Genomic DNA, 14,252 nt, shown 5'->3' with positions numbered 1-14,252 from the left:
ACAGATTTTCATGTTACCTCGCTGCTTAAGAATAAAATGCACGTAACTTTTAAATCTGAGAACCAGTACCCAAACATCCCCGTATAGAAACATGTGAACATGAGCATTTTGCACTTTAGTGTCTCGTTTCAGAAGCGAGAGGCCAGGGTTCGATTCCTGTCCAGGGTTCGAACCCCAGCTGCAGCAATGCAGCCTATTGTTATTCTTTCTTTCTTTCATTTCTTAAACACACAGGGAGGATGGAGTCCACCTCTCAATAAAGTGGGCGGACGCGGTCCACCCACGTGGTGTCTCGACTTGAGCCCTGCTTAATGAGTCCCCCAGCAGCTTTGCTGGATTTCTGGAGTTTGTTTTTTTCCATCCTGCCAAGAGTGAGACTCTTTTCCTCCCACTCTTAGACATGAATGTGTGTAATTCCTTTGAATGTCAATGTGTTCTATGGGCTATGGGGTCTTTTACTCCATAGGGTCTCATATGTTTTTCTATGTGTGTTACACCGCACCCTACGTGCCGTAGCACTGTGGCGTCCTAGCGGACCTCCACCATAGACTCCATACCTGGGGACTGACTACTGTCTCCTCGGGCATGTAAAGTCACCATTGGCTCTACTAGACCTAAATTTACTAACAGAACTAGTACAAACCATCTTATTGTGGACGTACTAGTAGGGGTAATTCGATTACTCCTGGATCTGTTACTCGAGGGGGCACGGTCCCGTCCCCCCTCGTCGAGTTTTGGCTGGTGGCAGTGGAAACTACTTGTTATGTTCAACACCGAACATAACCCTATGGGATTCGTCCCATTGTTGGAGATTGACCCTTTTTCTCGTTAATCTCTAACGTACCCCCGGTCTACTTATCTTAAATAAGTTTATCGGATGGTATTTTCTGCCAGAACTCGGTTTGTAAAATGGCGTCTGTGTTCGTCTCTGTGACTCCTAAACCAAAGGTTGAGCCCTTTGTTCCACTTTTGGCGGGCTCTGTACAGAGACCCTCCAAAGTGGTGCCATTCTGTCTGGGTTACCACAGGGGTGTGGGAGGGGGTTTAGGCACCCTGGACCGAGTTGCCTTGCCAACTCCGGTCGCACTCTGGAGTGATTGGCCCAAGTGGTGAGCCTTCCCGCTCAACACTTAGCATGTGTTGATTGACAGCTAGGCTGAATGAATGGGGGTTTTCTGCATAAAAGCAGGGCTTTTGGGACTGGATATTCAGAAGTCGCCACAGGACCTAAAAATCCAACGAGGGTAACGCTGAGCTGACCTGCACGACGACACCTCCGGTGGAGCCCTGCGGAACCGACTCACCACTTGAACACCGCTTGAACACTTGCCCGACGACAGAGGAGATCTCCCTGCCGGAGAGTCTCTTCCCCTGGCTGGTGGGAACAACCAGTCCCCTTTGCTTTTTATTCGCCTCAGGACGCAGTGGTCGAATTGCCCGTGCAGAGCACCTCGGCAACCGGATAGCCACTACGCCTGTACCGCGACCAAAAGGTGGTGCCTTGTGACGGAGCACTCCGCGTCTGGTCTCTTCCCTGGTGGTGCACCGGACTTCACTTTTCTTCGACGACGAGATCATCTCTACTCTTGGCAAAGACACAACGTGCATCCACCACCAAGAACAACTGCCCCCGCCGGATCTGCCCTCCACAACAAGGTAACGTGTCCGCCTGGCTTCCCTTTCGATCGGTTCGAGTGAGGTGTCTTAATCCTCTCTGTTCCGTTGGGTCGCCTCCAAGCTTTTCTCATTTATTGTTCTGAACTGGTTCAATCTGCCGATATCAATTTGCTACAGAGACTTGAATGCATCTCCACTAGAGACTTTCTGGGACATATCGCCTTGCCTCTCTCCGAGTGGGTGTGGCCTCTGAACTTTATGATCTATTGTGATTCTTGCCTTCCTGCCTTGCATTTTATCCGCGAAGGATTGAACTGTGTTGATTTCATAACCTGCCTATCTTTTTCTCTCCCGTCCTAACTAATGTTCGAGTGTCATCTAGGTTGAGGTATACACTTCTATCTGAAAATAAGTGGTACCAATAGAACCTAGACTTGTCGAAATATTGCTAGGGGGATTGATCGTTTTCTTCTTCGTAGAGTAATTGTGTTTGATTTGTTTGCCGTGATAGTGCCATAGTGTTTTTCATAGATGTTTTGTTATAAATAAATATCCTTAATATCTTTACACTAAGCCTCGTTGCGTGTTTGCTTGTCTTGCTGTGAAGAATTGCCCTATTTTGTATACTCCACATACTGCTCAACTTTTCTTGAGAGAAGTCTGACTGCTCAGCCACAGCTACCAAGTGAATCTGTGTGGTACAGACTGCTACCAAGTGGGTTCACCGCCAAACGCCTGTAGTCCTAAATCTTTTGCAGTGGTCCCAGAGGGAACTGCACAGGTTTCCGCCTAACAACTGCATCTGCCATGATTCTGCTACTCTTGGGTGGGTCCGAGGTCCAGTTGGGCCTTATCCTGCTCGAACGCACCCTGCTCACCACCTTTGCTGTGTGCGATGACCCAGCCCATGATGTTGGAGACTGTCTCCCTTCTTCAGTGTGACCCGCTACGGGGTTAGGTTGCAATAGCAACCCTGCACAGAAGGGATGTCAGGGCATGACGAAATGTCTACCTTTTCCCTTAGTATCAATATACACCGTGCTTCTTTCTGGCTACCCCTCATTCCCACCACCCCGGGTTCTACAAGCCTAGCACTCGCAAAGGGCAAGAATCCCATCCATTAGGTATCCTCATCCCTCCTTAATGGCCCTTGCTTAACTTTGGCTCATAGTCCACAGGTACTGGCCAGTATCTCCACGCCTGTGGCTGCTAATGATTTATTTTCCTACAGTTGCTTGTCCAGTACCTTTCTGCCTTCTGCAGGAGTGCTGACATTCACTCTGTAGGGGGCAGATATTCAGGTGAAGGGCTATTCCTTACCCGAATGTTGACTGTGGGAAGGGGGTTAATGGAGGATCTGTAACTCTCTCACATTTTATGTCATATGTACCTGTTCTTTTTATTTCTTCTTATTTCATTACAACGCTAGGCATTAATTCGGAAGTTGTCTTAAAGCTCTGATAGGGGAGTCGCTACAATTACCAAGAGAGGGTGATGCTAGGTCCCACATCTGTAATAGATGTTACGAGACTGCATGGAATAGACATCTAATCCCTGGCAACTGTGTGTTTTCTTTCTTTCTCTCTTCCTTCCTTTCATTCTTCTTTTCTTTCCTTCTTACTTTCTTTTTTCTTTCTCTTTCCTTTCTTAAATTATCCCTTCTTCTGTTTTCATTTTCTGCTACTTCTCCTTATCTTCTATCTCCTCCACTAATTTGCTTTTTTTCTCTCCTATTTTTATGGTTTTCTTCATGCCCCATTAACCTGGGTTTCCCCTTTTCTTCATTGTGTTGTGATTTTTTTCTTCCTTTCTTGTTTTCCTCTCAATTCATTCCCATCACGTTTCACGTGCTTCCTCTATTCTGATTGTTTCTCATTTAGGGCCTGATTCACAGAGCATTTTACAACAGGATTGCACCATTATAAAACTTTTCTGTGACTCAGGTCCTTAATATGTTTATCTTCCCTCTTTCTGCCTACTTTGACATTATTTATCCTTTTCCCTTTTCTTAGTCATGAAAGTATGTCTCTTGTTTCTTTCCTCTTTCTTTTCCCTATTTTTTCTCTACCATTTATTCATGTCTTTCTTTTTTTCTCTGCTCTAATCTTTGTCCATCTTCCTTATTCCTTATGTTCTAGACTAAAGGAGCAATTAAATAATCAGTCTAAATTATTTTTTTACACGCTAAACTTGTCAAGCTTTACAGCAAATGTTTCTTTTTCCTTAACTTTGCAAGTTGTTTGGAGGAAGTTTGAAAATGTTACACATCATTAATAAACAATGCATATGGGATGCTGCGTAACGTGCCTAGTGACAGTAAAAACTGCGTACCCGCTCAAGAACTAAGCACCAATAAATACATGTTAATTTACCACAAATATATGGCTATCAAATCAAGTATTCAATGAACTTGGAAGTTATGGGGCCTGATTCGCAAAGCGCTTCTCAATGGGAACATGTTGTGAATCAGGCCCATGGCTTTAGGATTTAGGACGCCGCAGACAGACTGTCCTTTATCCACTCTCCGCACTTAAACTGTTAGTGCCAAACGCCTGCCACATGCCTCCGGGGCACCTTTGCTCGAGGCTTTCCAGGCATCTGTCTAGAATTGCCCTGGACCGGCACCGGCCCTGCCAGGAAGACTGCCTAAAAGCATGTACAGGAAGGATGTTGTTTGCCTCTTTGAGCTTCCTCAGAGTCCCTCCACCTGCGGGACCCCTTAAGATTATTTAGCAATTAATTTGCACCACACTACTATCGTTCGGTAACCCCTACAACATCATTTTACATCCGTCTCCCTCCCCCATATTTTCATGTGTCATATTCTCAGTAATAGTGAGGGCGCGGTGTTAGGGTTGAATTGTTCCGCCTTTATCACTTGTGTAAGAGAGATGGGGACCAGGTCAGAAAGCAACTGACATTTTGTATGAAGTGGTGACTGATCACGGGGGTGAGCCATTTGAAATGGGCAAAAAGGCAGGTATGAGGAGGCCATCATAGAGGATTTTTTTTTTTATTTTTTTTTTAAAAGCCGGCGTTCAGTAATACAACTCGAGCTGTGTGATGTGGCAGAACTTAATATTTGCATAATCGGTGAAGAGTACTGAAAAACTTGAAGTTTTGCCAAGTTGCCAAGTTATGCATACCATAATTGCTATAACGAAATAATGCATGAAATAATGCTTTGTGTACATATATGTTGACAAAGTCTTATTATAGTATAATAAATGCATGTACTAAAATGCATACTATCTCTCTCTATATAAATGTAATTAAATGTATATAACACGTATTTGTGAAGTTGTGCAGAAAAGCATTATGACGACGTGCATAGTATGCATACAATAATGCTATATATGCAAAATATGCACGTCATAATGCTTTTCTGCAGAACTTAACAACTATGGGCCCGATTCAAGGAATATTTGCCCGGTTCAAGGTGACTTTGCAGTGCTGAAAAGTGACTTTGTACTGCCGAAACAAACCTTGATTCATGGAACTGTGCAAAGTGTGTTTTTTCCTGAAAAGTCCGGGCAAAGTAATTTTGAACTGCAAACATGACTATGTGCAGACTTTGCCCAGACTTTGCACTGCAAAAATACACTTTTCTCAGCAGTGCAACTTCACTTTGAACCTGTAAACTCCATGAATCGGGCCCTATGTGTTTTATATTTATACATGCATAGTTCATGAAATTTGTTTATACATATATAATATGCATTTTAATACATTTATTTGGCATATTTATGTAGTATACATATATCCAAAATAATACATTAAAGAAAAACCTATAATAAGTAAGAAATTACATCATATATATAATCAGCAACGACGAAAGAAACAGAGGCAGGACACCAATGGGCAAGTCCTGGTACAACGCATTTCCCACTCTACATAGCGCTTTGTGATATATATATCATACCTTATGGTATGTGTTAGATTTATTGATTAATTATATGTAGTTATTATATTTATTTTTAATAAATTCTGTCGACCTGTAAGAGGGAGTAACAGTATAGCCTCAGTGGGAAAAGCGTCTGGGCCGCATTTCATCCCAGTGGGTGGCGTTGATCAGTGTGCATACTGGCAATACATTTAATTTTTGCGGGCGGAGTTAATCAGTGTGCATAAAGGGAAAACATTGCATCACTGTGGGCGGAGTTGATTGGTGTGCATACCGGTAACACATTTCATCCCTGTGGGCGGAGTTAATTGTTGTGCATACCGGGAATACATTTCATCACTGTGGACAGAGTTAATCAGTGTGCATACTGGGAATACATTTTATCACCGTTGGTGGAGTTGATAAGTGTGCATACCGGAAATACATGACATCACTGTGGACAGAGTTAATCAGTGTGCATACTGGGAATACATTTTATCACTGTGGGTGGAGTTGATAAGTGTGCATACCGGGAATACACGTCAGCACTGTGGACAGAGATAATCAGTGTGCGTACTGGGAATACATTTTATCACTGTGGGTGGAGTTGATAAGTGTGCATACTGGGTATACATGTCATCACTGTGGACAGAGTTAATCAGTGTGCATACTGAGAATACATGTTATCACTGTGGACAGAGTTAATCAGTGTGCGTACTGGGAATACATGTTATCACTGTGGACAGAGTTAATCAGCGTGTGTACTGGGAATACATGTTATCACTGTGGACAGAGTTAGTCAGTGTGTGTACTGGGAATACATGTTATCAGAATGGGTCAGAGTGGGTCAGAGTTAATCAGTGTGCATACCGGGAATACATGTTATCACTGTGGACAGAGTTAATCATTGTGTGTACTGGGAATACCTGTTAACACTGTGGACAGAGTTAATCAGTGTGTGTACTGGGAATACATGTTATCACTGTGGACAGAGTTAATCAGTGTGTGTACTGGGAATACATGTTATCGCTGTGGACAGAGTTAATCATTGTGTGTACCTGGAATACATGTTATCACTGTGGACAGAGTTAGTCAGTATGTGTACTGGGAATACATGTCAGCACTGTGGACAGAGATAATCAGTGTGCGTACTGGGAATACATTGTATCACTGTGGGTGGAGTTGATAAGTGTGCATACTGGGAATACATGTCATCACTGTGGACAGAGTTAATCAGTGTGCATGCTGAGAATACATGTTATCACTGTGGACAGAGTTAATCAGTGTGCCTACTGGGAATACATGTCATCACTGTGGACAGAGTTAATCAGTGTGCATACTGGGAATACATTTTATCACTGTTGGTGGAGTTGATAAGTGTGCATACCGGAAATACATGTCATCACTGTGGACAGAGTTAATCAGTGTGCATACTGGGAATACATTTTATCACTGTGGGTGGAGTTGATAAGTGTGCATACCGGGAATACATGTCAGCACTGTGGACAGAGATAATCAGTGTGCATACTGGGAATACATTTTATCACTGTGGGTGGAGTTGATAAGTGTGCATACTGGGAATACATGTCATCACTGTGGACAGAGTTAATCAGTGTGCATACTGAGAATACATGTTATCACTGTGGACAAAGTTAATCAGTGTGCGTACTGGGAATACATGTTATCACTGTGGACAGAGTTAATCAATATGTGTACTGGGAATACATGTTATCACTGTGGACAGAGTTAGTCAGTGAGTGTACTGGGAATACATGTTATCACTGTGGACAGAGTTAATCAGTGTGCATACCGGGAATACATGTTATCACTGTGGACAGAGTTAATCAGTGTGTGTACTGGGAATACCTGTTAACACTGTGGACAGAGTTAATCAGTGTGTGTACTGGGAATACATGTTATCACTGTGGACAGAGTTAATCAGTGTGTGTACTGGGAATACATGTTATCTCTGTGGACAGAGTTAATAAGTGTGTGTACTGGGAATACATGTTATCACTGTGGACAGAGTTAATCAGTGTGTGTACTGGGAATACATGTTATCACTGTGGACAGAGTTAGTCAGTGTGTGTACTGGGAATACATGTCAGCACTGTGGACAGAGATAATCAGTGTGCGTACCTGGAATACATTTCATCTCTGTGGGTGGAGTTGATAAGTGTGCATACTGGGAATACATGTCATCACTGTGGACAGAGTTAATCAGTGTGCATACTGAGAATACATGTTATCACTGTGGACAGAGTTAATCAATGTGCCTACTGGGAATACATGTCATCACTGTGGACAGAGTTAATCAGTGTGCATACTGAGAATACATGTTATCACTGTGGACAGAGTTAATCAGTGTGCGTACTGAGAGTACATGTTATCACTGTGGACAGAGTTAATCAGTGTGCGTACTGAGAATACATGTTATCACTGTGGACAGAGTTAATCATTGTGTGTACTGGGAATACATGTCATCACTGTGGACAGAGTTAATCAGTGTGTGTACTGGGAATAAATGTTATCTCTGTGAGTGGAGTTGATAAGTGTGCATACCCATCATCTCACCTAGCTCTTCTGTGACAGGTGGACGCTTCTGCAGGATGAAAGACGTAATTACAGTACAGTAGCAGCGTTGTGCCAAGTGGTAGCCACAATTATCACCCGGTGGTGTTTTTATGTACAATTTATTTTATAAAGTGTCTACTTGGTGGGATCAAATTAATGTTCAGCTAAATAAACATGAATCCCTGGCACCAGCAAGGGCATTTCATTTCCACTGGAATCTAACACCTTAATGTGTGCTGATCTCACTGTGCTGAAAAATATCTAAATGTCCCCATGGGGAGGTATAATAATACAGTATCAAATTAATTAAGACCGAAATTGAAAAGTGTGTCTTTAATTGTTTTTTAAACCAGCAAGATTTAATTATTTGTTCAGACTTCTGCAAGTAATGCTTGGTGAGACGTCAACAACAGGCATCATCCAGTGGAAAGAAATTAATATTTTAATTGAATTTAGTCAGGCAACAGCCTGCATATTGTTAATTTGGCATTTGAGTCGCCAAATGATGCTTGAAAGTATTGTTTCTACAAAAGCCAGTGATTCATGGTCCATTTATACATCACTGAGACATGGACGCTTTTGGAAACAATTTCAAGTATTTCGCTAAAGAGAACAAGGGCCAAGTCAGAGTTCAGGCACATGCTTGTTAATCGCAGGCATTTATTTTGACGTGGGGTCTAATGGCGACTTATCGGTTTGGAAAAATAAGGCCTTGCTGCAACAGATAAACTAAGTAATCGAGAAACGTCAGGGACTTTTTGTAATGTGTTTTCTGTTATGTTTCTTAACAGGGAGATGAAAGAAGGACTATATTTCCCATAATTCCCCACAAAGTTGGACCAACAACCAAAATGAGATCAACGAGCCATCCTGCTTACAGCGTCTTCAGTTCCCCACCACCTGGAACTCTGGGTAATATTACTTTCTTTCTTTTGCCAGTGCACTCAGAGACAAGAAAGCGAGGAATGAACAGCAAGTTGTGGTGCTGTCGTTAATCTCTTTGGAGCCTGTTTGATTGCTAGAGATAGACACAATTTCCATCAAACAGGGATACTCGGTTTTGCTCTGATCTGGCACTGGCAGGTGCAATAACATCTCACACCTGCAACATGTTCTCTGTGAGAAAACTAACCATAAACCACCCCACGTTAGCAGGATATCACATAGGGCAAGTAATGCAAATCCTTTATTCTGTATCTATTTAACAACATAATGAGTGGACAAGATGTCTCTGAGACACTCGGGAGCACATGTTGGTTTGTGGTGTAACGTGAATGAAAGTCGCAAAGGCCTTGAGTAGGGCGTTAGTGTCTTCCCACCCTGCAACATATTTAAACATTTTATGGTGGAGAGGAGGCAGAATGCAATTTGCGTTTCAGCCGCCTCTTTTCCTCTCGGCCATGCAAATGATCCAGCATTTGCTCCAGAATGGGTTTTCATGTCAGCGCAAATGCTGGAGATTCCGAAGGGGGTCTGCCAGCTTTATGTACCAGCAGGTGGATGCGACGAATTGAATTCTGCTCTGCAAAAGTACAAGGAAGAGTAGGGAGAAAAATGCCCACTCAGTCCTCACACTTCTAGAAACCAAAAGCCAATGCAATCATAAAGGTAAAACAGGTACAGTTAAGAGATACGCCTCCTGCGCCTTTTGTGGTAACGTGGGCCTAGGGAAGGCTATGCTCTTAAGAGGGGTGTGAATGTGATTCGGTAGTGACAACACAGTAACATGGTCCGAAATAAAGTGAATGTTCATTCAAGGTTCTATAACAGTAGATACACTTTAATTAAACACACCATCTGCAACAGAACTAATAGAAAACACTGTACAAAGCCTGTCTTGTGGAAGATCAGAGAGATGCAAATGACTGAAGAAAGTAGCACTCTGAACATGAAAACAGGGGTGATAGGCAAATATCCATAGAAAAAATATGTCTTCAGGTGAAAGAAGGTACTGAGGTGACCTAACCAGTGTCTAGAGTCCCAGTGAACCGAGGGGACAATTTGTGGTTATTGGGTTGCCAGTTTTTGTAACCAGTTCAGGTATGGTGGATCGTGTGGGCCTAAGCAGGCATTGAGCAATGGCAAATGCAGTCACTCTGTGTGTTTGAAGGGGGGCTTTCAGCAATGCAGGTCATGCCATTCCACAGGATCTCATTAAGGTTAGGCCAGGCGAAGTCAGGCTTAAGCCGCTGGGATGGGTTAATGCGCAAACACTCCAGCGTTTTGAGTTGGTGGGAGACAGTTGTCGAATTGGTTATCTAGGGTGCTCCGTTGTGGGAGCCGGTGAAGTGACCATTCAAGGGCAAGTTGGGTTGATCACAGTCGGCGCGTGGCTCTCCAGCGGTTTGGATTATGCCCCGTTATTGAGCCGTTGATTCAACCTAGCAGGCGATGGTCACATCTAGAGTACGATGCAGCATCAACCTGGTTAGATGTGCAAGCATTATAGTTCTGATGGGGCGAGTAGCGCAAAAGCCAACACAAGCGAATTCCCACTCCTATGTGTGGTCAATACGGAGTGACCAGTCCAGTGCAGTAAATCAGGGAGCTTCAGTTGGTCTGACCCTCCAGATGCTATGAGACCCACTCAGAGAAACTTGAGGGCAGAAATGGTTCCATTCAGGATCTGCACTCCTAGCTTTAGGAGATTCTGACACAGAGTGGCAGATAGCCAATGTCACTTCCAATGTGCACTGGTAGTGGGTAGGGGGCAGACATTTCTTCTGCATTGGATATCTCCTTCTTCACCTCAGACTAAGAGCTTTGGAAAATGCAACTTTCCCAAAAGCGGTCCAGTGAGTTCTTCTCAGGTGTTGCTCCAGAGTGAATCAAAAAAGTGATGGGAGACCCCTTCATTTAAATGTAAAAGTTCACAGGTGATTGAACTAAAACTAGCCTGCCATACTGGTCCAATCCCTGTTCTTGAATGAAGTGGAATTTTCCCTTCCTTCTGACATCATAATCAAAGTGCTATGTTGTAGAGGATAGCTCAGGGGCAACCTGCTCGCCTTGGAAGCAAGACGGCATGTAGCAACACAGGTTCGATCTCCGGACCGTGCTTAGAAACCTCTAGTTATTAAGAGTGTTATAAATGACCAATTACAATTGCAATTACAGAGGAAGTGGGGGGACAGAAGGAAAGAGAGAGGCAGAGAGAAACAAAATGGTGGCAGTCTCATTTCACTTAACAGAGCCCTCTTGACTACTCTAACCTCACCCCCTCCTTTTCATTAGGATCAAATGCCTTCAGAAATGCAGCGCACTGGTGTGAGGCTATTCGATTTGAATGGGTGTGCTCCTTTGAGGCTTGGGCTCTGGGAAGCTACCTGGTGGGCAGCTATTTCTGGCCAAGGGTGTTTCCTACCCTCACAAAGAGATCAAAGACAAGGCATGGCCATTCAGGTTCATGTCCTGTCATTTGGCAGGCTCAGCCCATCTGTCCAGAATACACATCACCTTCCACAGAAGAACTGACTCTCAGGAGCTAACGCATATGTGATATCAAATCGGATGTGGCTGCCATGATCATAAATAGTGCCATGCACCATGCCTAAACTCAGGCATTGTTTTATTTTAGAGTTTACTCTGCCACTTCATGGGCTGATTATGATCATCGTAGGTTTGGGGCAGAGGGTCATACCTTAAATGCAGCCCCTCTGCATGTAAATGGGCATCTCTGACCTCTTAACCTGCTCTGTACCACTGGTAGAGCAGGTGCTGCAAATGAGGGTGCTGATGCAGCAGGACCTTTATACACCATATGCTTTCGGCATGGTGGTTATGAAAGGGGAATGTGGTCAGCAGATTACCCTTTCAGAGATTACCTGCATCATTTTATTAATTAATGCAAATAAAAAAAGTCAGGGCTTCTACACCCTTGACAAATATCAATCCGTCGCAGTTGTGAAAAGTGTTTGTTCCTCAGGCAGTCTGTGAGGGTGATTCGTTGATTTTCCCGATTTGGGCATCAAATCGATCTTCATCAATCCTGGCCTGCCAGCAGTGGCAGTGGTTATGGCCATCTTTGATAAAGAACTTTGGGGCATGTTAACCTCCAGTGCATAAGGTATTTTTCTAAAATCCCTCCTTAGAACTCCTCCAGGGACTTCATCATATTGTCACTGGGAGAGCTAGGATTTAAATATTTTCTCGCAAAGAACGACCTGAGACCTCTTGTCTTTAGGTCAGAATATGGATTTGCATCATAGCTAACTTTAGTGCCTAAATCATGGTGCTTGTCTCCCATGTTTTTCATCCATCAAGAGGTCGATGTTTGGTGTATCCTTAATGTAAACACACTCACATTTGGTTACTATTGGGTACATTAATCAACTGACCCAGTGATATTCAGATTCAGAAGAAAGGCCCATCTTGGAAAAGGTCATCTGAAATCCTAGACTGGAAATTTCATTTAACATCATGACATCAAAGGCCTTTGAGGGTCAAATTGACCGAATGAACAATTCAGAAATGCAATAGTTCCAATACAAAGGCAGACAGGGTTCACTTCCTTTCAGTGGCATTGGTGGGGAAATGAAGGTCCACATTACCCTTCTGAGAGCCTTTGCCCATTAACGTGTTATTCACATTAAGCCAAAGTCTGCCTTGTATTCTTTGCCTTTTCTAGTCCACTTTGAGGGAAAAGTGGCTGAGGCCTTTACTGAATGAAGAAGAGGTTAGTCATGACCTATAGCAGTGGTTTTCAAAACCTTTTATGACGAGCCCCACTTGAGTAAAAATGTTGTTGCTGAGTTCCCCTGTGAGTACAAATATCGCTGCTGGCCCCCCTAGATGTCATTTCTGGCTATATTTTCTATTAAAATCAGTCACCATACTCCCTTTTGGAAGACCCTCGTGCCCCCCCTGGAAACCCTTTGTGCCCCCCCTCATTGGGGAAAGCCTTACAGTTTGAAGACAACTGTCCAATAGGATTTTATGTGGTCATTTACTACCAAATTCCACATGAGCAGTTTTGCCATGAACACATAAATTAAATTGGAATATATGAAGGGGGTGCACTATGGTACACCTCCTTATGGACCATAGCTTCTGTGTATCATCAGAGTAACTAGGTATACAACTAGAAACTGCCACTATAGTAGTATGATTAAGCTATGCTAGTTTTGTGATTTTAAGCAGCACTGTAAATGTGAAGCCATTCCTACATCATATATTTTTCTTGTGACCACCTCTAATCGTCGCCTTTTGACGAGGAATGAAATATGTATCTTTTTTGGATCCTGAACTTACTAACAGGGAAAAGATTATCCGTATTGGTCCAGCCTTGGCTAGCAGTGACCTTGAGAACCAGCTGCTCTCTGTAGATTTGTTGGTGTTGGATTGTACTGAACCTGCTGCATTTTACTCTAAGGTCTAATGCATCTTTTAGCAGTAAATTTCAAAATCTTGCCCGTAAACTCCCATAGAAAAGCTTCTTGCTTTTGTGACCTGAACATCTTCTCTCGTATGGCTTCAATGGGTAAACTCTCCATTGGAATCGATTCTAGGAACCATGTCAGGGGAGAAGTCTGCACAGATGTGTTAATTCACTGGAACTGTGCTACGCTCTCACGTCGATGACATGGAAATGCTGCTCCCACAGCCAGACCATGGGCCTGATCTGCAAGATCTTTTTTTCCAATGGGGCTTTGTAAATCATGCCCAATGTATGCAATGGGTCCATGTCAGGGGCGTTGCTGGGGGGGGGCTAAGGGGGCTATAACCCCTGATCTTTTGGTTGTAGCCTCGGATAGAATCTCAGGAGCTACAGCCAAAAGACTAGCTAGCCCCTAGTCCCAACAGTTCTGACATCAGCATAGCCCTGGGTCTTTTCCAGACCTAGCAACTCCCCTGGTCCATGTTATTACGCCCATGTCGGTTTCTGCACGCGTTTTCAGTCTGAAGTATTAAATATAGTGAGGCTGCTATTACTTACAGCTAACCATATCATAATGTTCCTCTAAATCTTCCTGTACAGCCGCGTGACAAGATTATATTGCAGTTGATGGAATGATTGCTTGAGCACTTCGTTTTCAGTGTTGCAACATTGTTTTGTTAAATAACACTAATTGTCATAATCGCCTGAAATTCTGGGGAGCACATTCAAAACTGTATTAATGTTTTACAGTCACAGCCACAGGTGACAGTGCAATGGGACACTGATTGATGCTGATGTACT

The 14,252-nt window shown here is 43.4% G+C and overlaps 1 protein-coding gene across 2 annotated transcripts in view; it reads left to right on the top strand.

Annotated features, from left to right (window-relative positions):
• LOC138492177 (reticulon-4 receptor-like) overlaps window positions 1-14,252 on the top strand; it is a 1,313,617-nt gene that overhangs the window by 1,044,585 nt on the left and 254,780 nt on the right. For both annotated transcript variants that reach the window (XM_069619197.1, XM_069619196.1), the window contains one exon: window positions 8,866-8,986. In XM_069619197.1, the coding sequence (XP_069475298.1) occupies window positions 8,926-8,986 (61 nt within the window). In that variant the 5' untranslated portion in view covers window positions 8,866-8,925. The remainder of the gene's footprint in view (window positions 1-8,865; window positions 8,987-14,252) is intronic.

The sequence above is a fragment of the Ambystoma mexicanum genome, chromosome 10, assembly GCF_040938575.1.
Source record: "Ambystoma mexicanum isolate Mex_15411 chromosome 10, UKY_AmexF1_1, whole genome shotgun sequence".
Taxonomy (NCBI): domain Eukaryota; kingdom Metazoa; phylum Chordata; class Amphibia; order Caudata; family Ambystomatidae; genus Ambystoma; species Ambystoma mexicanum.
The sequence above is the reverse complement of the archived record's forward strand: the minus strand, read 5'-3'. Positions and strand labels throughout refer to the sequence as shown.